Source organism: Carassius carassius, chromosome 39, assembly GCF_963082965.1.
Source record: "Carassius carassius chromosome 39, fCarCar2.1, whole genome shotgun sequence".
In the NCBI taxonomy this organism is placed as follows: domain Eukaryota; kingdom Metazoa; phylum Chordata; class Actinopteri; order Cypriniformes; family Cyprinidae; genus Carassius; species Carassius carassius.
In genome coordinates, this window is record NC_081793.1 from 732,501 (window position 1) to 754,814 (window position 22,314).

A 22,314-nucleotide genomic window follows, 5' to 3' on the forward strand; every position below is an offset into this window, starting at 1 on the left:
GGATGGATGGATAGATGGATAGATGGATAGATGGATGGATGGACAGACAGACGGATGGACGGATGATGGGTGGATGGATGGATGGACGGACGGATGGACAAACGGATGATGGGTGGATGGATGGATGGATGGATGATGGGTGGATGGATGATGGATGGATGGACGGACAGACAGATGATGGATGATGGATGGACGGACAGACGGATGATGGATAGATGGATGGATGATGGGTGGATGGATGATAGATGGATGGATGGACGGACAGACGGATGATGTATGGATGGACAGACAGTAGGATGATGGATGGATGGATGGATGGATGATGGGTGGATGGATGATGGATGGATGGATGGATGATGGATGGATGGAGGGACAGACGGATGATGGATGGATGGATGGACGGACAGTAGGATGATGGATGGATGGATGATGGGTGGATGGATGATGGATTGATGGACGGACCGACGGATGATAGATGGATGCATGGATGGACGGATGGATGGATGGATGGACGGATGGATGGATGGACGGAAAGACGGATGATAGATGGATGGACGGATGGACGGTGGATGGATGAACCCAGTCTAGTGCATGCAACCAAAACACATTATTCAAGTCAAATAACCTGCTTTTTCTCATTCGATATGCTTAAGCTGATACCAAAGTAACTGCCATTGCCAAACACACTTGAGATAAGCAGATGGTGCTGTATCAGCGTCCACGCTGGCATCAGCAAAGTCTCAAAAATGCAGTATTAAAAATAAACAAGTGCGTACCAGTGTAACCAGTTACCAGTGTAATCTCAAAACACTCGCTCTCACAGAGGCTTTGCATGTCAGCTGAGAAAACAAAGTGGCCATTTGAAGCATTTGTTGCGCTGGACTACAGCAATAATTCTCTCAATGCAATGCAATAAGAGCAAACACGAGTCATTTGTTTTCAACCTTCACCGCATTTGGGATCGTGCTCCGAAATGGTTTACAGTTCAGATCTTTAAGAGTTTCCCACCTGAGAGCCACGAGGAAATGCCACCTGATCATTAGATCAACACAGACGCAGAAATGAATGAATCAGCCAAAGCTCTTATTAATCTTCTAAAGGTCATCTTACAGCAAGAACACGTTCATTTCGCACTGCAGTGTTTGACTGTTTAGCACAACATTCTGCTGCTTTCAGACAGGATTTATCACATTCAATCCATCTTAATGCATGCATTTAATTCTGAGAAGGTCAGAAAAGATTATGCATTTGGCTCATCATTTGCTCCGGTCTAATCTGCCAAAAACATTGAAGAATAAGGAAAATGTATTTTTAGAAGTGTTTTTGAGTTCCTTACACGTTCTTCCTCATTTTGTGCTTCAGATTTTACAATCATTTTCAATCTGAATCATATTCGCTCTAGTCAAACTCTTTTAAGCATAGCGATCCTCCAAATTTATCATGAGGTGAATTATTAAATTACTGATGAAAGATGCTTATTTTATAACATGGCTGAAAAAGGAACACCAGTAGTTTTGCATAAATTTTCTTTTATTGAAAAAAATCCAGGGTGCAAATATCAAATAAAAAAATAAAATAAAAGACAAGCATATTATTTTCAAGCATTTTAATACAAACTTAGTATAAACTATTTCAGTCCCTCTTGACATGTAAGACACCGACTCAAAATACTTCGTTATACCATATTTTATCAAGTACTGCACAATGTAGGTACAAAATCAATATATACGATTACATTGTCCATAATATAGCAAAAATCTGTTCAACTCTTAACAGAAAATACAACTTGTTTCAAAAGAGCAAATATTCCTACACTGAAATCCCAACACTAAAGGAATATTCTGTACACACTTTTTTTTTATCTATTTTTAAAGGTGAATTTCTTTAGCAATTTAAAAAAATAAGAAAAAAACAAAATATATTATAACAAAGCTTCTGCAGCCATCACTGGAGTAGTAAAAAGATATAAACGCAATACAGTGTTGTAGAAACAGTATATATACTCTGATATTTTACAAACTCTGTACTCCATTAAATTATACAATTAGAAAAAGACCACATAACCTCAGATGTATGTGCATTAGATGCTAATTTCTTAAAAATCAGCCAAGTCTTGCCAACTTTAAAATACGGTAAGAGGCCAGAACTTGAAGCTTCGGTTTCTTTCTTTCTTTCCTTTTTTTTTAATGTTTCAGAGTATTTTTCTTCCAGAAGGTAGTAAAAAATTTTTTTTGCTTTATTGGCCAAAAGGGAAAAAGATGCGTGTTGTTGACCGATGTAACTGAACTCGGACATGTAAGTGTGTGTGTGTGTGTGTGTGTGTGTGTGTGTAACACAAGCTTTTTAGTACAAACTCAAGGGGGCAGAGAAAGAAAGATGGAAGGGAGAAAATAAAATAAAGTGAAACAAACACCCTTGGGCACATGAACTTATCAGTGACTACCAGGGTTTCCAAATCCACAGTTGTGCGTCTTCGCCTTTCGCCAACAATCGTTTGAACATTAGTTAGCCATGACCGGCTGGAATTGCTGGTTTGAGTACTGCACGTTGCTGAGACTGAGGTTTAATCCATCCATGAGCGACCGGTCACTGATGCTCCCGTAGTCTGCAAACACGTCGAAGGCATTGCTGTACTGCAGAGGACTGAGCGGGTCCTCACTCGAGAACATGGCCCCGCTGGAGCTCCCTTGGCCTTGGAGGCTGGGGAACACAAACTCCTTGGCATTAGGAGAGAGCGCTGATGCACTTCCCGGGACGAAACCGTAGAGCGAACGCACGGAGCTGGAGATGGCTTTCTGCTTGACCAGGCTGTTGATGTTCAGGCCCAGGTTGGTGGGAGAGCTGCGTGCGCCTTTGCTTCCGTTGCGAACGCTGTTTTTCATCTTGGTTGAGCCGAACTTGGTGGCAGCGAACGAGGCGGTGGTGAAGGTTAAAGGCTGGGTGGAGCGCGGCATGAAGGACGGGCTGACGGCTGACGACTGGCCAAACGGAGGCGGCGAGGGCGAGCTGGACTCGGACGAGACTCCCGCCGGGTCACAGATTGGCATGAAGACCTGAGCCTCCGGGTTAAAACTGTTCCTGATCTCCTTGTCCAGCTCGGAGCCGTTGTCTCCGCTATCGTCCACGTAGAGCACCTTAAACGCTCCCTTCTCCCCGATCTGATAGGACACTTCGAAAGGGTCGATCCAAACGCTGAGGTCCTGAGGCAAGTTGTTGCAGACGTCGTCGATGTCCAGCCCGCTTTCTTTGGCTGCTTCCTCCACCACCGGATCCACCTTCTCTCCCACGTGGATGCACCTGAACCCGGATCCTTTGTATGGCTTGTCGGGGTACCAGTGTCCTTCGTATTTGTTCTTCAGCTGCCTCTCCAGCTCCTCGCCGAAGATGTTGACTCGCCGCCGCGGGAGTCTGTTGTACAGGTATGAAATGATGAAGTTCAGCGCTACTTGGATTTCGAGCTGCATAGCTGTTAGTCTGTGTGGTGTCCAGAAGTGCTGGTGGACGAGAAACGCTCGCTGTTTCACAGGAGAATCCTCTCGCGCTCCTTTAAGAGGGGAGGAAAGAGGCAAGGTTTTGAGAAGCGGACTAATAAAGCATGCATTAATCATACTGTATGTAAACAAACACCACTGATAGACTTGAGAGGAAGAGGCCCGAATGCAAGGGTTAAATGGACCGTGCATCTAGGATTACATAACACGGATTCTCTTCCCTGCTTTATTCCCCCAACTGTTGCGTAAAAACGCCTTTATTTGAAAATAGGGCATTCGGATTCAATGCGACACGAGTTGCGCAACACCCCAGCGATCGGATTCCCCGAGGCTCGCGACCAATAGCGTCACGGGGTGTGTAGGCTTCACCAAATCAGTCCAGCAGACCAAATATAACGCGAAGACTGTGATAGGGTTTCGATATCCGGTCGCGGAGCAGACGTGCAGTACGCGTAGAATTTGAGACACGGCCATTGAGATTACGAACATGTATAGAGACGACAAAACTGTAAACAGAGGAGCTTGATCGCTCTGGAAATCCAGCAGAGAAATAAACGAAGGGTTTTAGGCATATGAATGAACTTGGACATGGGATTAGTACGGGTCAAGCAGGGCTGACCGGACATTTCTGTAACACACACTAATAGAGACATAGAGAGCAGCTCACATGACTGCATGGTTTCAGAAAGCCTGGATAACAACGAATTCGCGAGAAACCGGTCATTAATCAAAAACGGGAATCGGGCGGAATCGGACTGTAAAGCGTTTCTTAAAGCGACAGCGCACTCGAAGGTGACAGCTCCGTCAGATGTTAGCCTTACTTGCGGAGCACACAATGATGGTTTTAGGGGACTGAGAGCCTCGATCGCTGTTGAACTCCAGTGCATTTTGTTTAAAACGAATGCTGTCATTCTGCCTAACGCCTCCTTTCGTGCTCCACCGAGACAAACATGTTTAAATAACACAATTTTCGAGTAAACTGACGTTAGCCCTTTGAAGCAATGCCATAAAGCTATAATCTACAGCCAGATACTTACATTAAACGCCCGTGTTTTCCCCTCCTCTTCAGCTCCTAGCTAACAGTTATGGATAAGATTATTCCAGTTAGGTTGCGTCAACATTGGTTGTTTGTTCTTCGGGGAACCGTGGTGCTGTTTTTCTGGACTCTGTCGTCAGGCAATCCGACTCCCCACTGCCTGGGAGTTTTTACAACTCTGCCCTTTAAACTCCTGCCTGGAATGGATCTGCTTTACAGCGCTCCTCCGCCACGGACATGCGGTGATGCGGTTTTCAGAGGTCAAAACCTCAGCGGCGTTTACGATTGGACAAACGCGCTTTCGTCACGCAGTCGCCTCCGAGTTCTGCGTGCTGATTGGCCGCGCGCTACGTCAACAACCAAAGAAACCCGCCTCTCGACCAATAAGGATTTAGTACATTCATGGCTGGCGTTCCTAGTTATCTTTCTTCCACACGTAGGAGATCTAAGTATAATATAAGCATAATATTATTACATGGCTACTTTGTTGTTTTGATCGATCGAGACACATCATAACTGCGCGATGTTTACAGCATATGGCTAAATATTGTTCTAGCGTTGCAGCTTATAATACGACCTACTAAAAATTCGGATAAAAGTGGATATTTTTTTTCCATTAATTTCAGATGTATGAAGTACAAGAGGGTGTAAATAAATAAACAGCCTGCACTAAGCGAGCGGAGTGACTCGATTGGGGGGTAATCTTCACTTCTGCTTGAAAAAAAAAAAAAAAAAAAAATATATATATATATATATATATATATATATATATATATATATGATCAACACCGTTATCAACACCTATCCAAACTCACTAGTACACTCATTTCTGTTGGTTTACCTTGTTGTGATTTTTTGGGTTATGCAATATGCATTGTTTTTTAAATAACATGCATATGTTGACAAAGTAAACAAGCTTTTTATTAGTGCATTGTCTTTTAATCAAAACCCAATTATTCATCTGTGCTACATATATGGTAACACGATACAGCCGTGTTGTGTTGCTTTTTCTATAGCATCAGTATGTTGAGGCCTTCAGCTCAGATTTCATTGGTTGGGTAAACCAAGCTTCTGTATGCATGAGGTTTACGGTTTTTGTCGTCATGAATTGTTATAAACCCATCCAAATGTGTGAGGACTGCAGAGGAATAGTCTATTATGGGCTACACAATGACTCCAGGCTCACAGTACAACATGATGATGCTTAAAAATTAATTCTGAGCTGTATACCGACGGGTCCAGACGAGGTAGTTCAGTTTTATAAGCGAGTTCCACTCTGGGCTTAGACAGAAATGAATGCAATCCCAAGCGGTGTATTTCAGCATCTACTCTCTTACTCTGGTGTTTGTCTAAGCAACATTATTGGCCTAATTACACAGAGTGAGGAACATGCTAATGACTGCAGAATTCTAAACTCTGTGGTCAGGATAAGCTAATTTGCTTAGTAGGGATATTGTGATTATTCAAAGTTCAGGATAAGGCGGAGTGGAAGGAGGGAAGAGCCACACGGCCAATGAACTGACGCTTATTATGAGCTTTTTTGGTTTCAGTGACTGCTGATAAGGCGTTTTCTCTAAGGTCATTATGGACTTAAAAACACTCAGTGGCTTTATGTTGCCTAGCAACCCAAACACTGTCATCCAGCTCTATGTGAGGTAGTACAACCCTGTTTCATCATTTCAATACTCTGTGTTTTCTCGGTTAGTAGGATTTTAATGATATATTAAGCAAATAGCCAGTTTGCTATTTAAGATTCCATATAATGTACTCGCTCTCTTGACACTCTGTACACTGCAAAAATATTATATTACTTAGTATTTTAGTCTTGGTTTCTGATACAAATACTAAAAAAAAAAAATAATAAATAAATAAATAAAGCCTGATTTTTAAATAATTTACCCAAGAAGCAAAAAGTCTACTTTTCTGAAACATTACCCAAACATAAGTGTTCATGCTCTTATAAATGATGCTCTTAAAAGTGAATAAATGATGACAGAATGATCATTGTGGGTGAACTATCCTTTAAAGCTTTTTTTTTTTTTTACAAAACATGTCCTATACCTAAATCTTTATTATTTATTTTTTGTGAGATTATGGCTTTATTTTTTTTATTTCTGGTGGATGATGTAAAAGTGATACGCTTTCTTTACTGTTCCTTACATAAACATGAGACTGTAGCATAGCAACAATAAACAGTCAAGCAAACTCACACAGCTGATCACACCCTGCTCTGTCCTAATGATATCTCAGGAACTCATTTGTCTGAAGAAAGAGCGGCTGTTCTACATTCCAGCCGTGACTGCTTCCATTCCATCTGTTCACTGATGCAGTGAGATATAAGGAACAAACGTGTCCTTGTTCAGTGAGTTTGAGATGGTGTTAGATAGCTGAGTTTGCCCAGATTGCTCCTCTGCAGGAGTGTGAATGAAGCTTCAGTGACTCACACGCTGGAGCTCTGCCAGTTTAGATCATGTGATGTTTAGAGTGCATCCGCAACACAACACTGTTCAACCACAGCAATGGGATTTAATGTACACGTACTTTCAGTCAAATCGGCCTTTAAATTTCCTTGTGTGGATTTAAGTCCATGTCTTTTAGCTCTATGCACATGTTACAGTTTCTGTGAGAACGTATTCAAGGTCTGTGGGACTGTACTTTAAACCATCTACAGTAGCATCCAAAAATACTTCTACACTGAATTACACTCAGAAATTGCTAGTGAATTTCACGATTAATTAAAAAAAGGCAAGTACTCTGTTCAAAATTTTATTTTATATTATTTCACAAGGCTTTAAAAAACAACTACAAAGATCATTGTAGAAATTTTAGTCTTTCTACTGCTAAATTTTATATTTAATTCAATGCATTTTGCTGATTCTTTGTAATTAGCCTACTTGTGAAATTTACTAGCAATTTCTTAAACAAAACTGTTTCTACACTCTTTTTTTAAGTAGAAAGAATAGTATTTTTCTGTAATTTTGTAAACTACACTGTACAGTTTTTTAAAGGGGTAATTATAGTTAACTAAACAAAAACCATGAAACAATTTTTGACCTGAAATTGAATAAATATTAACTGAAAAAGTCAGCAAGTTAACAACTCAACATTGCTAATTTTCATTGATTTTAACTTGATGTACTGAAATAACTGAAATAAAAATTAATTAAAAATACATTTAGAAAATAATCATATACAAATGCTAAAAACACAACAGCATTACTAAATGTAAAAGAAAATACTATTTAAAGTCTTTCTACTTCAAAATCTCATGTTTAAACTCCAGCTTGGTTTATTTTTTTCAGTGGAACACATCAAATTAAAGTTTTGAAGTAGAAAGAAATAGTATTTCTTGTGTTCGAAATATACTCCATTAATTTAATACATTTGTAATATTACAAATGATATGATCAGCGTGTTGGATCAATAATTGCACATGTATTTCATTGCATTTCAAACTTTCATTTCTGTTTGAATTAGATTTTGAGTCCCAGATTTTGGGTCTCACCCGCTTCTTTTGTATCAAACTGTTTCAACTTTTGAAAATCTCAAACAAACCCAATCTGTGTTCTGCTGGGATATCAGCTCTGAACGTGTCTTTTCTGTTCTTCCTCTGGTCTGAAGCGTGCTGATTATGTGCTTGTTCTGGAGCTGGACAGTCTAATTACAGCCTCTTCACCGAGGAAAATGTCAGTGAGATTTATGAAATGTAAAGGCTGTTTCAGGAGCACATCATCTTGCCCTTTTTTGTTTTTGTCCACAGATTCAATTACAGCTCCTTTAGTCGCAGCCTGCCTCGATTCAGTTGTTATTTCAGCTTTCTCAGGTGCACTGAAGTGGCCCAGAGCAGAAACCGAGTGGAATCTGATGCTTTTCCTCCTTCAGCTGTCATTCTCAGTAACTGGTGCACTTTGACCTCAATCATCTTTTGAAGAAAAATCAATTTAAATACCTGAATATGATCTTTTATGTGTTTATGTATTTATTTACTTTCTTATTTTGCATTGCGTGGTGTTTTAGGCTTGTGAAATTAAATAAATTTAAATTGAACATAAAATGTACTGGTAATTATCCGCCAGAACATTATCCATTTTCTCTACAAATGTAGTTTTCTGGCGCTGTAAAAAATGGCTTTTCAATGCAGGATTATTACTAAATGTTACTAACTAAAACTAAAGTGTAAACCATTTTTTTTTACTTGAATTCAAATACATTTTAATTTAAATAAAATATAGAAAATACTTATATTTCAGGTAGTTGACAAGGCAGCATTTCTCATGTGTGTATGTAGACATGTGTATATATATATATATATATAAATGACAAAAAAACTATCTATCTATCTATCTATAGATTTTTTCTATCTATCTATATATATATAAAATGTAAAATACATTTGAATTGTTAGCGTTTTCTGAGTGAAACATTTTTTTCACAACCAATTTTTTAGTGTATTAAAATAAAATGAAAAATATAAAAATAGTTAAATTATTATTATTTATACTTTTTTGGGAAAGGACTCTAAATTTTAGTATTCAAATAATATATGTCACCGACAGTACGAGTTTTTATGATGTATTATGCAATTTTTTGCAAGTTTTATTTTATTTTATTATTTATTTATTATTTTATTTTTATTTTGTCAATTCATTGAAAGTAAAGGGGGTCCAGTGTTGTTTTGGATTTTTGCAACAAAAAAAGTCACACAAGTTTGGAACGACATAATAGTCAATAATCGCATCATGCTTGTTTTTGGTTGTACTGTCCCTTTAATGATTCAAACTGACTCAAAAGCTCCACACCGGTGCTTTAGATTCATGCATGTTGAATGTAGGCCCTGATAATGCAATCATAAGCTACAGTATAACTCTGAAATCTGATCTGTAGAGATAAGATATGCTCTAACTGCTTCTGAGTCGGACTGAAGAGCCATTCATCAAGCAGTGAGGAATCACTGAAGCCTTTGCTTCTCTTCAGACTCTGGGAAGCCTGTGTTTAGGTTTAGCCCAGAGTAAACCCAGCCTGAGCAGACATATAGACTGACTTCTCTTCTTCCCATCGCTGAATATTCTTCAGGCATCCGAAGCAGTCAGCGTGTCCAAAATCGACTTTGTTTCCCCTCTAGAAACAGGAGTATTTCGCTGAAACTCTGTGTCAATGTGTGTGAAAGGAAAGCGAGAGTGTTGCCAGTGTTTCAGCGGGACACATGTCAGCTGTCTATAAAATCCCATCTGTGTGAAAACAGCTCTTATGGCAAGCAGCGAACGACAGAATATGAATATTTCATCTCTCCTGTAAGTAGAGGAAAACAAAGAAAGGCCGATCTCCGACCAGATCCACAAAACCCCTCTGCATGTTCTTTATGGAAAAGAATACGATTTCTTAGCGTATTAAATGATTATATGTCATGTAGAGACAGTGAGTGGGTTTTTGATATGCAAACTTCTAAGGCGTCTTACCAGACAAAGCCAACGCTGCAGTATTAGCATTGTGTGTGTGCACGCCTACGCATTTTCCCCTTCGGGATGCCATGCTTCTCCCGTTTCCAGTCTCTCTTTAAGTTTCGCCCTGTTTCAGAGTCCACTAATTAATCATGCATTATTGAGAGCTGGTGCTGGATGAGGTTCTACCTTCGCTGCAGAACAAACACACACACGCTGCACTAAAGAGATGCAGCTCGACTGTAAGGACATCCGGGGTCACGTACTGTATGCACAAATCTCATCATGTTCACCGAAATGAGATGCATTCAGGCCACGGCCGTCCTCCTATGATGAGTGCAGACTCAACATTACAGCGGTTGTTATCTTGTAGAACTGTGAGCTGTGCTTCAGTCGGATGTTTCTTGTGCAGTGTTGTGAGCATCCAGGGTGAATCCGGCTCTCCGCAGGCCCAGATGACCGTTACAGAGAAGGAAAAGCAGAGCACCTGCACTTCGTCCACGACACCGGCTCTCTGCGAACTCACACACACAGAGACACACACACACACACACACACACTCACACACACACACACTCACACTCTTGACGCTAGCAGACATTCAGAGGACGCTTTGAAAGCCTGTTTTGTTTGCTGTGGAAATTTGGTGAGATGAGCCATATAAATGAACTCGATGAAAATAGAGAGAGTCGGCGATGACTAACAGTGAAGGTGAAGAGCTCACAGCTGACACGTCTCGCTCCCAGCTGTATTTTCTGGCGAGCTCCAATTGTATTTTTGGACACTTGGTGTCAATATGAACATAATGGAGCAATCAGATTCTGGCACGAGCGATTCACACACTTCAGTCATGATGAGGGATCGTTCACGCAACGAAATTCTGTCAAAAACTGGACATTTTAGTGTTCTTGGAATGTTAAAAATCAATATTATCAAGTTAGTAGAATATTGTATGAGATGTTCTTGTCATCTTTAAATCACACTTTTTAAGAATCTCAAAAAAAAGTAAGTTTTTATAACCTAAATGTGTGAGGTTGAGAATCCTAGTCCCCATTTAATTTCATTATATTCATCAAAAACTTCCAAAGAAAAAATAAAGTGTTTAACTAAATGAAAGTGTTGGGAATGACAGGAGGGTGCAAATGAAACAGATGAGTAAACACTGACAGGATTTACATTTACAGGTCAACTGTTAACATGATCTCAGCAGGTCGAGACTCTCGTGTGTGTGTGTGTGTGTGTGTCTCTGTGTGTGTGTGTGTGTGTGTGTGTGTCTCTGTGTGTGTCTCTCTCTGTGTGTGTGTGTGTGTGTGTGAGTGTGTCTCTGTGTGTGTGTGTGTGTCTCTGTGTGTGTGTGTGTGTGTGTGCGAGTGTGTGTGTCTGTGTGTGAGTGTGTGTGTGTGTGTGTGTGTGTGAGTGTGAGTGTGTCTCTGTGTGTGTGTGTGTGTGTGTGTGAGTGTGTGTGTGTGTGTGTGTGTGTGTGTGTGTGTCTCTGTGTGTGTGTGTGTGTGTGTGAGTGTGAGTGTGTCTCTGTGTGTGTGTGTGTGTGTGTGTGTGTGTGTGTGTGTGAGTGTGTGTGTCTGTGTGTGTGTGAGTGTGCCTCTGTGTGTGTGTGTGTGTGTGTGTGAGTGTGTGTGTGTGTGTGTGTGTCTGTGTTACATTTATATTACATTTATTCACTTAGCTGACGCTTTTATCCAAAGCGACTTACAATTGCCACATATGTCAGAGGTCACACGCCTCTGGAGCAACTAGGGGTTAAGTGTCTTGCTCAGGGACACATTGGTGTCTCAGAGTGGATTCGAACCCGGGTCTCTCACACCAAAGACATGTGTTTTATCCACTGCGCTAGCACCACCCCGTGTGTGTGTGTGTGTGTCTGTGTGTGTGTGTCTCTGTGTGTGTGTGTGTGTGTGTGTGTGTGTGTCTCTGTGTGTGTGTGTGTGTGTGTGTGTGTGTGTCTCTGTGTGTGTGTGTGTGTGTGTGTGTGTGTGTGTGTGTCTCTGTGTGTGTGTGTGTGTGTGTGTGTGTGTGGACAGACACAGGGAAAATATCACCTCTCACATGACCGGCTAACACACAGGACCCAATAAACACTCTCGACGCGTCCTCAACATTTGATCCGTTTCAGGCGAGAGCCGAGGTTGTTTACGGGGCTGGTGCACGACCTCTGAACTCAGGCCTGTGTGTTTGCACGTCTCTCCCTGCAGCGCAAATAAACTCTTTTTATATCTGAACACCCAGCTGAAGACTTAAGATCAACAGAATGCAGTTCAGAGCTAGCCATCTCTTAAATTACATCACAAGACCTCCTGAGGATGAGACCAACGACATACAGATTCACTAACAGTCCTTTGTTGTTAAATATGTCAATATGTTGTTGAATATCTTGTTTCAAGCTGAGTCAGTATTGGGGCCTGTTCTATTTAGTATCTACATACTGCCTCTTGGGCAGATTATTCAGAAGTATGACCTGGCTATCACTGTTTCACGGCCGATAGCCAGATTTATATTAGCACTGATTCCACTTCTTCCTCTTTTAACTCTTTCTGCCTGTTTTCGGAAATTAAGGCATGGATGAAACATAACTTTCTAAAAATAAATTGTTCCAAAACTGAAATGTCATTCAAAGAATGTTTAGAGACAAGACAAGAATACAGTTGAGCTCAGATTTTGATGTGCATAAAGGTGAGTATACTGTGATTTGCACAAGCTTGTTTTCTGTCCATTAATGCTCTGATTCAGTCTGTTTCTGTAAATGTGTTTCTCTTCAGTGTGACCGTGTTTGAATTTCAAATGAGTGCACTGATGGAAAATATCCTCGGGCTAAACTGTTAAATATTGGGGCCGAACAATAAGAGTGTAGTTTATTGCGTGCAGTAGAATTGAAACGGACTCATCATACTGTCTCAAAACCTGTCCGCTCACAGGAATTACTGTTTTGAGAAAGTGTCATGATAATGAGAATATTAGGACTTATCTGAGTTTCTGTTAAATCACACAAATGAGGCTGAATAGAGTGCAAACAGAGACATTTCCAAACCACTGTTATTATAGTTAACATATACTGTTCGAACTCACGTCCTGAGCTCAATCTGTTCATTAATTCATTCTTGGAGCCGATACTGAATCCACAGACTGGATCTCTCTGATAGGAGTTAATTAGAACTTGATGCACACTAAGATCTGATGCAAGTTACTGCAAGACTGAAGATGTGAAGAAAAATGCATGCATTCATTCTGGCCTGTCAGACTATAGCACATCCATTATTAATGCATTTCATGTAAAATGTAAATCATGTAAAAAGTATATGAAGATAAATGCATGTCTAAATCTACAAGTTTTAATGCCAAAGTCTCTGAAATAAGATTATCACCTCTCAAAATACGAAATATTAATACATAGCTATATTTTTCTCCACTTGAAAAATTAACCTTATTTCTTCTTTTAATAGCCTATATTTTATTTAGATTTTATATATTAAATCTGTATGACTCTCTTATTAAAAAATATATATTTTGAGAAATGGTCACCTACATTTTTTTGTTAACAGCATTTTTAAAAAAAATCTGTTTCACAGAAGGTCATACAGTTTTGAATAACATGAGAGTGTTTAAATGATGTCAGAATGATCCGATTTTACAAACACAAGCAGACAGTCAAAACAGTCGTCTGATTGGTTAAATAGGAAGTCATCGCTCTGTATGTTAACGTGCATCATGTCTTTTGGAGCTCAGCTTCTCTGGGTTATTTAAAGCATGCTGTGTAAACCCTTGCCCACTTGTAAGACAAAACACTGCTGAACTGATCAAAAGCAGAACTTGCACATCAATATACACAGTACAGGAGGGTTGTTCCTCTCTTCGTATCACACATTAATAGTCGGGCTGGTGCTGATATTATTGATGCATTAGTGAAACAGGTGGGTTGACATATGCATGCTATATCTGTGCCAAACATGCACATATGTGCTCAACCGCAGAGTGATTGGTTAATAATAAAGCCGTTTACTGGATCCGCACCTCGCCGTACAGAAGGAAGTGTTTGCTGGCACCTGCTCCTTGTGTTGTGTTCAGGTTCAGGCCTGAGTCCAGAACACAGATCCACTTTCAGCCTGGTGAATCATTCACACACTTGTGAAGCTGACTAAACGGCAATACGCAGATTTGCACGCCACAAATTGGCATTTTCTATGATGTTATCTCCCAAGAAATTGGTAAAAAGAGCTCTTAATGAGGAGCCCAAAGCTCATTCTTCTCTCTTCTCGTGCCAAAGTCACACATTTTCAAATCCACAGTTCATTTGTTGAATAGCAGACTGTGATTAATCTGCCTGTTGACACAAAACAGGCACGCCAAGCTGGACGGGATACCAAAAGTGTGTTTTCTAGACAACTGGTGAACTGGAGAGGCATGCCGGTTTGCACTTCAGGGGATTGTGAAGAAACAGCGTATTTTTCTCTTTCAAATGTTTTCCTCCTCTAGGCATACACTTTCACAAAGCGACCCCTAGTAGGAGTTTATTAAGCCAACTGGTGAATCCAACCACAGGAGGCTGAAAAGTGAAATGAAAAGCTCAAACAGCTGCTTAAGTTATCTGCGCTTCCTCCACAGGTTTAGCTAACGTCACCGTCAGCATCAGAATAGCAAACATGCTCTCAGTAGTTATTCATATAGAGTTTCAGTACACTGCAGGCATCTGATGCTCTGATATGTGGCCTCAGGGTTATAAGCAAGCAAGCTCTTATCTTTGCTCGGTGAAATGTTCATGATCTTACATAAGAAAGCAGAAATACGCCAGGGATTTCAACAACAGCAGGTGCAAACGCAAAGTGTACAAACTGGCTTACAAAGGTCAGTCAGACTGAGCCAAGAGATTGTCCTCAAACTACTCTGTTACAGTAATACCAAACCAGCCTTATTAGGGTTGTTAGATGCATATTGGGTATAATTCACTGTAGTTTCCAGCTGAAATGAACACTAGTGGCAGTAAAACACTATGAACTTTTATTCCTTCTCACACAGATTATCAGATTAATAGACTTATTTTTGCATGTTTTCTTGCACAACACTATGTTAAGAGCTCATAACCCTTTTATCATAGTGCATGATTTGTAAAGGAACAGATTTTGATGTTCTCATCTGATAAGCAGCTCCATGTGTGTGTCTTGTCTGATGTAGTAAACTTGCTCGGTGGTGCACCCGGTGCAGCATTGCTCTTGTGATGTGAAGCGCTCGGGTACGAGTCCCTCAAACACCAGTCACCGTAAAAGAGCTCAGAGACTTGTAGAAGAAACATAAAACCACATGATTGCTACAGCAGATGGGTTTTTATATCACGTTTGATTTTGTTAACACTTAGCGGTCAGGTTAGTTACGTATTGTTACATTTCACTTTGAAAGTAATGCGAAATGTGCACGAAACAATGTAATATCATTTTGCATAAATGTCGCCACAGGCATGCTTTAAGAACGAGTTTCAATCAGACATATCTGGAAGAAATAGCTTTGCTATTTTATCTAACAATTTGTTTTGCATCATATCTGGTTAGGACACTGTGAAGTGTAAGATGAAATGATCAGAACAGCTTTGTCATGACACTCAACACATCTCGTGTTCACTTGGCTTCGTAGATGGCATTCATATACTGAATTTGATGAATAACTTCTCAAATGTTCTGTGGGTGAGAAACAGTTTAGTATAAACACACTTCACCTTTGACCCATTTATGTTCTTTGACCTCTGACATACAACCAGTACAATTTAACCACATGTAGTAAATTGTGGTTTGAATGTTGAACCTTCTATCAGTGTACAGTTAATCAATCTTAAATTGAAAAAAATATATATAATATATATATATAATATCTATATGTATCTATATAAATTTAAAAAAGGGAATCCTTGTGCTATTAAATGTGCTGAGGATTTGAGCATGTGATGCGGACGTTTAAAATATAATTGTCACTAATGTCTTATCCCATTTATGTCTCTAAATAAACACAAGACTAAACAAGCCTGGAGCATTTAACTCCTTACAACCCTCCATATGGAATATTTTAGAAATACTGAGTGCTTGCTGAAAGTTTCTCTTTTGATATAATCAGACCGTAATATGATAAGATAAGATAAGATATGATATGATATGATATGATATGATATGATATGATATGATATGATATGATATGATATGATAAGATATGATATGATATGATATGATGAGATATGATATGATAAGATAAGATAAAATAAGATAAGATAAGATAAGATAAGATAAGATAAGATAAGACAAGATAAGATAAGATAAGATAAGATAAGATAAGATAAGATAAGATATGATATGATATGATATGATATGATATGATATGATAAGATAAGATAAGATAAGATAAGATAAGATAAGATAAGATAAGATAAGATATGATATGATATGATATGATAAGATAAGATAAGATAAGATAAGATAAGATAAGATAAGATAAGATAAGATATGATATGATATGATAAGATAAGATAAGATAAGATAAGATATGATATGATATGATATGATAAGATAAGATAAGATAAGATAAGATAAGATAAGATAAGATAAGATAAGACAAGACAAGACATGACAAGATATGATATGATGAGATATGATATGATATGATATGATAAGATATGATATGATAAGATAAGATAAGATAAGATAAGATATGATATGATATGATAAGATAAGATAAGATAAGATAAGATAAGATATGATATGATATGATATGATATGATATGATATGATGAGATATGATATGATATGATAAGATAAGATAAGACAAGACATGACAAGATATGATATGATATGATGAGATATGATATGATATGATAAGATAAGATAAGATAAGATAAGATAAGATAAGATAAGATAAGATAAGATAAGACAAGACATGACAAGATATGATATGATGAGATATGATATGATATGATGAGATATGATATGATATGATAAGATAAGATAAGACAAGACATGACAAGATATGATATGATATGATGAGATATGATATGATATGATAAGATAAGATAAGATAAGATAAGATAAGATAAGATAAGATAAGACAAGATATGATATGATATGATATGATATGATATGATATGATATGATATGATATGATATGATAAGATAAGATAAGATAAGATAAGACAAGACAAGACATGACAAGATATGATATGATGAGATATCATATGATATGATATGATAAGATATGATATGATATGATAAGATAAGATAAGATAAGATAAGATAAGATAAGATAAGATAAGATAAGATAAGATAAGATATGATATGATATGATAAGATAAGATAAGATAAGATAAGATAAGATAAGATATGATATGTTATGATGAGATATGATATGATATGATAAGATAAGATAAGATAAGATAAGATAAGATAAGATAAGACAAGACATGACAAGATATGATATGATGAGATATGATATGATATGATATGATATGATAAGATATGATATGATATGATATGATATGATATGATATGATAAGATAAGATAAGATAAGATAAGATAAGATATGATATGATATGATATGATATGATATGATATGATATGATAAGATATGATATGATATGATATGATATGATATGATATGATATGATAAGATATGATATGATATGATATGATATGATATGATATGATAAGATATGATATGATATGATATGATATGATATGATAAGATATGATATGATATGATATGATATGATATGATATGATATGATATGATAAGATAAGATAAGATAAGATAAGATAAGACATGACAAGATATGATATGATGAGATATGATATGATATGATATGATAAGATATGATATGATATGATATGATATGATAAGATAAGATAAGATAAGATAAGATATGATATGATATGATATGATATGATATGATAAGATATGATATGATATGATATGATATGATATGATAAGATATGATATGATATGATATGATATGATATGATATGATAAGATAAGATAAGACAAGACAAGACAAGACAAGACAAGACAAGACATGACATGACATGACATGACATGACATGACATGACAAGACATGATATGATATGATATGATAAGATATGATATGATATGATATGATATGATAAGATAAGATAAGATAAGATAAGATAAGATATGATATGATATGATATGATATGATATGATAAGATATGATATGATATGATATGATATGATATGATAAGATATGATATGATATGATATGATATGATATGATATGATATGATAAGATATGATATGATATGATATGATAAGATATGATATGATATGATATGATATGATATGATATGATATGATATGATATGATATGATAAGATATGATATGATATGATATGATATGATAAGATATGATATGATATGATATGATATGATATGATATGATATGATAAGATAAGATAAGACAAGACAAGACAAGACAAGACATGACATGATATGATATGATATGATATGATATTGAGAAGCGGTTCTTCGGCTACAGGTAACAGCTCTTTCAGTAATTTAGTGGGTACAGGATCTAATAAACATGTTGTTGGTTTAGATACAGTGATAAGTTTATTTAGCTCTTCCTGTCCTATATTTGTAAAGCACTGCAGTTTATCTTTGGGTGCGATGGATGAAACTGAAGTGTTAGACGCTGTAGAATCTACATTCGCTATTGTATTTCTAATGTTATCTATTTTATCAGTGAAGAAATTCATAAAGTCATTACTATTTAACGTTGGTGGAATATTTGAATCAGGTGGCGTCTGGTAATTTGTTAATTTAGCCACTGTGCTAAATAAAAACCTTGGATTGTTTTGGTTATTTTCTATGAGTTTGTGGATATGCTCTGCCCTAGCAGTTTTTAGAGCCTGTCTATAGCTGGACATACTGTTTTTCCATGCAATTCTAAAAACTTCCAAGTTAGTTTTTCTCCATTTGCGTTCAAGACTACGAGTTACTTTCTTGAGAGAGTGAGTATTACTGTTATACCATGGCACAGTACGTTTTTCTCTAACCTTTTTCAATTTGATGGGGGCAACAGCTTCTAATGTATTAGAGAAAATAGTGCCCATGTTGTCAGTAATTTCGTCTAATTCATGTGTATTTTTGGGTACAAATAGCAGTTGAGATAGATCAGGCAGGTTATTTGCGAATCTGTCTTTGGTGGCTGGAACAATAGTTCTGCCCAGACGGTAACGCTGAGACATATAGTTAATATCAGTTATACGCAGCATGCACGATACAAGGAAATGGTCTGTAATATCATCACATTGGGGTACAATATCTATAGCAGTAAGATCGATTCCATGCGATATAATTAGATCTAGTGTATGATTAAAACGATGAGTGGGCCCGGTGACATTTTGCTTGACTCCAAAGGAGTTTATTAGGTCAGTAAACGCAAGTCCTAATGTATCATTTGCATTATCAACGTGAATATTAAAATCTCCCATGATTAGCGCCTTATCAACTGTAACTAGAAGGTCTGAGAGGAAATCTGCAAATTCTTTTAGGAATTCTGTATACGGCCCTGGTGGTCTATACACAGTAGCCAGAGCAAGAGATACATTAGATTTCTTTTGCATGTCTGACAGTGTAACATTTAGCAGAAGTATTTCAAAAGAGTTAAACCTGTATCCTGTTTTCTGGGTAACATTGAGAATATCACTATATATTGTTGCAACACCTCCTCCACGACCAGTCTGACGGGGCTCATGCTTATAACAGTAGTTTGGTGGAGTAGACTCATTTAGACCAAAATAATCATTTGGTTTTAGCCAGGTTTCAGTCAAGCAGAGTACATCAAAACTATTATCTGTGATCATTTCATTTACAATAACTGCTTTGGGTGTGAGTGATCTAATATTTATGAGCCCAAACTTTAAAAATTGTTTTTGTTCATTTACTTTACATTTTTCTGGTTTAATTACGATAAGATTTTTTCTAGATCCTACATTATATTTTGACCTCACTATTCGGGGAACAGACACAGTCTTAATAGTTTTTACAGCGCAAGTACTTTTATCATTTAAGCAGGTGGAACAAAACTCATCATTATAGTTATTAGAGAATTGTCTTACTAGTCACATGGAGCGAAGTGTCCTGGAGATGTTGTCAGAGAGCAGCTCCGCTCCGATTCTGCTGGGGTGTAATCCATCAGCGCGAAACAGCCTAGGACGCTCCCAGAAAAGATTCCAGTTATTAACAAATAGCAGTTTCTGTTCTTTACACCATGACAACAACCATTCATTTAAAGCAAAAAGTCTACTGAACCTTTCGTGTCCTCGTCGATACGTGGGCAGTGGTCCTGACACGACGATCGTCGCCGCGGGCGTCGTGCTGCGAACCGTCTCGATCAGGCTGCTGAAGTCCCTCTTCAGATATGATATGATATGATAAGATAAGATAAGATAAGATAAGATAAGATAAGATAAGATAAGATAAGATAAGATAAGATAAGATAAGATATGATATGATGTGTATGTATTAGTCACAAAACATATTTCTGGGAAAATTCTAGGATGATTATCAATGAACAATAAAATTTTACAGAAACTGGTAGATATAAGTAGATTTAAGTGAGCAAGTTTATAGAAGCACTCTAGAAACAATTCAGAACACCCTAGAAATGCCTTAGCAAACGCTCAGAAAGCCCTGGTGACTGCAAAGCAATCTATAGATCTGTTTTTCTGTCAGAGTCATAGCATGGCCTTAAAACCTTCAAAACTCAAGCTTGTAAAACTTGCTCTCTCCTCCAGGACTCCCTCAGTATGAAGGCAATTCTACGCGGTCATTAATGGCATAAAATTGCTGCCATATCTCAGGTGTCTCTTCCTTTCGTGGAAGGTAAAGTCTTTCAGAGGATCAATGAGAGATGCAAGCCCAATGCTAATCGTGCAACTTTCTAAGACGTCGTCTGTCCTGGACATCATGTGCAGCTGACCTCAATCCCTCTGCTCTGGGCCTATGGGTCAGTTGCTTTGAGCAGGACACTTCTATTCTTAGCATCAGCACCAATGGACCAAACGCCATTATGACTGATAGAACTATCCCATCGTTCAGCAAACAGGAGGTGCCGGCCCAAACACACTCTATAAAAAAATAAAATAAAGTAGTTGCAACTTTTTATCTCACAATTGCAAAAAAAAATAATATCTGCAAGATATAAAGTCTATAATATTGTGATACATGCATGATAGAAATGATATAATATCTGACATTTTTCTCACAGTTGCGACTTTATATCACACAATTATGACTTCATAACATGCAATTATGACTTTATAATTCACAATTGTGATTTTATATCATGCAGTTGTGGTAACTTAAGTAACTTCATAACACGCAATTGCAACTTTATATCACAATTATGACTTTATAATATGCAATTTTGAGAAAAAAAGTTAGAACTGTGAGATATAAACTCATAATTGTGTGAAAACATTCTTAATAAGCTTCCATAGTTTAGTGCAACATGATGATACAATAATGATTCCCTCCACCTTAAGACAAGGTTAGAACTGTGAGATTTACAGAAATCACATATTAATGAATGGAGGATGTGCTGAAGACAAACACTGTCCACCTGTCCAATTATTCTGCCATATGTCCTGCGTGATTGGAGCAGAGGACAGAGGGGTGTGTCAAGAGGTCAAGAGGTCACATCTAGGTCAGCGCCGAGCCTCACAACAATACCTGATGCATTTAAAACCTGTAGTTTTCAAACATTTGTTGTTGAAGTTGAGCTCAAATGAGCTGCAGAACAGGTGCTGAAATGAGTATTGAACATTTGGGATTTTGCAGATACGTCATAATCAAAGAATCTGTCGGAGCGTCCAGCAAAGATATGGAAAAAGTCCTTCGGTGGAGACAGAATTAGGTCAAAGTGAACCTGAGCAGGGAAGATCTCGTTACCTCTCCAACTAACTACCACACCAGAACGTCTCTTCTGCGCTCAGCACAACCTAACGGCAAACACACTCCAACGAGACGAACGAGACGAGATATTCAGAGAGCCTGAGACGTCAAACATAGAGTCGTTTTATCATTCAGGACGTCTACATGCAAACATATGTGTCTTTCATGTTTATATTGGCCCCATTTTTGGGGGTCATTATATAAACCGCAATATTAAACGAGCACTTAGTGAATGACAGTGTGTAAAACATCTTCAATCATTCTCTGTGTGGAGGTGAAATATTACATTGACCTCATTTGCACATGGATTCATATCCAAACATATATTATAAACAACACCGTTTTGGGGTCACAGGTTCAGTATTGGGTGGTGTAGGCTATTCATTATGTGGTAT

At 37.7% G+C, this 22,314-nt stretch overlaps 1 protein-coding gene across 1 annotated transcript; it reads right to left on the reverse strand.

Moving 5' to 3' along the window:
- Positions 1 to 2,182: 2,182 nt before the first annotated feature.
- On the reverse strand, positions 2,183 to 3,495 carry LOC132121153 (protein Tob1-like). The gene has a single exon (XM_059530333.1). The coding sequence runs from the start codon at positions 3,462 to 3,464 to the stop codon at positions 2,502 to 2,504; it is 963 nt and encodes a 320-aa protein (XP_059386316.1). The 5' UTR covers positions 3,465 to 3,495; the 3' UTR covers positions 2,183 to 2,501.
- Positions 3,496 to 22,314: the final 18,819 nt, after the last annotated feature.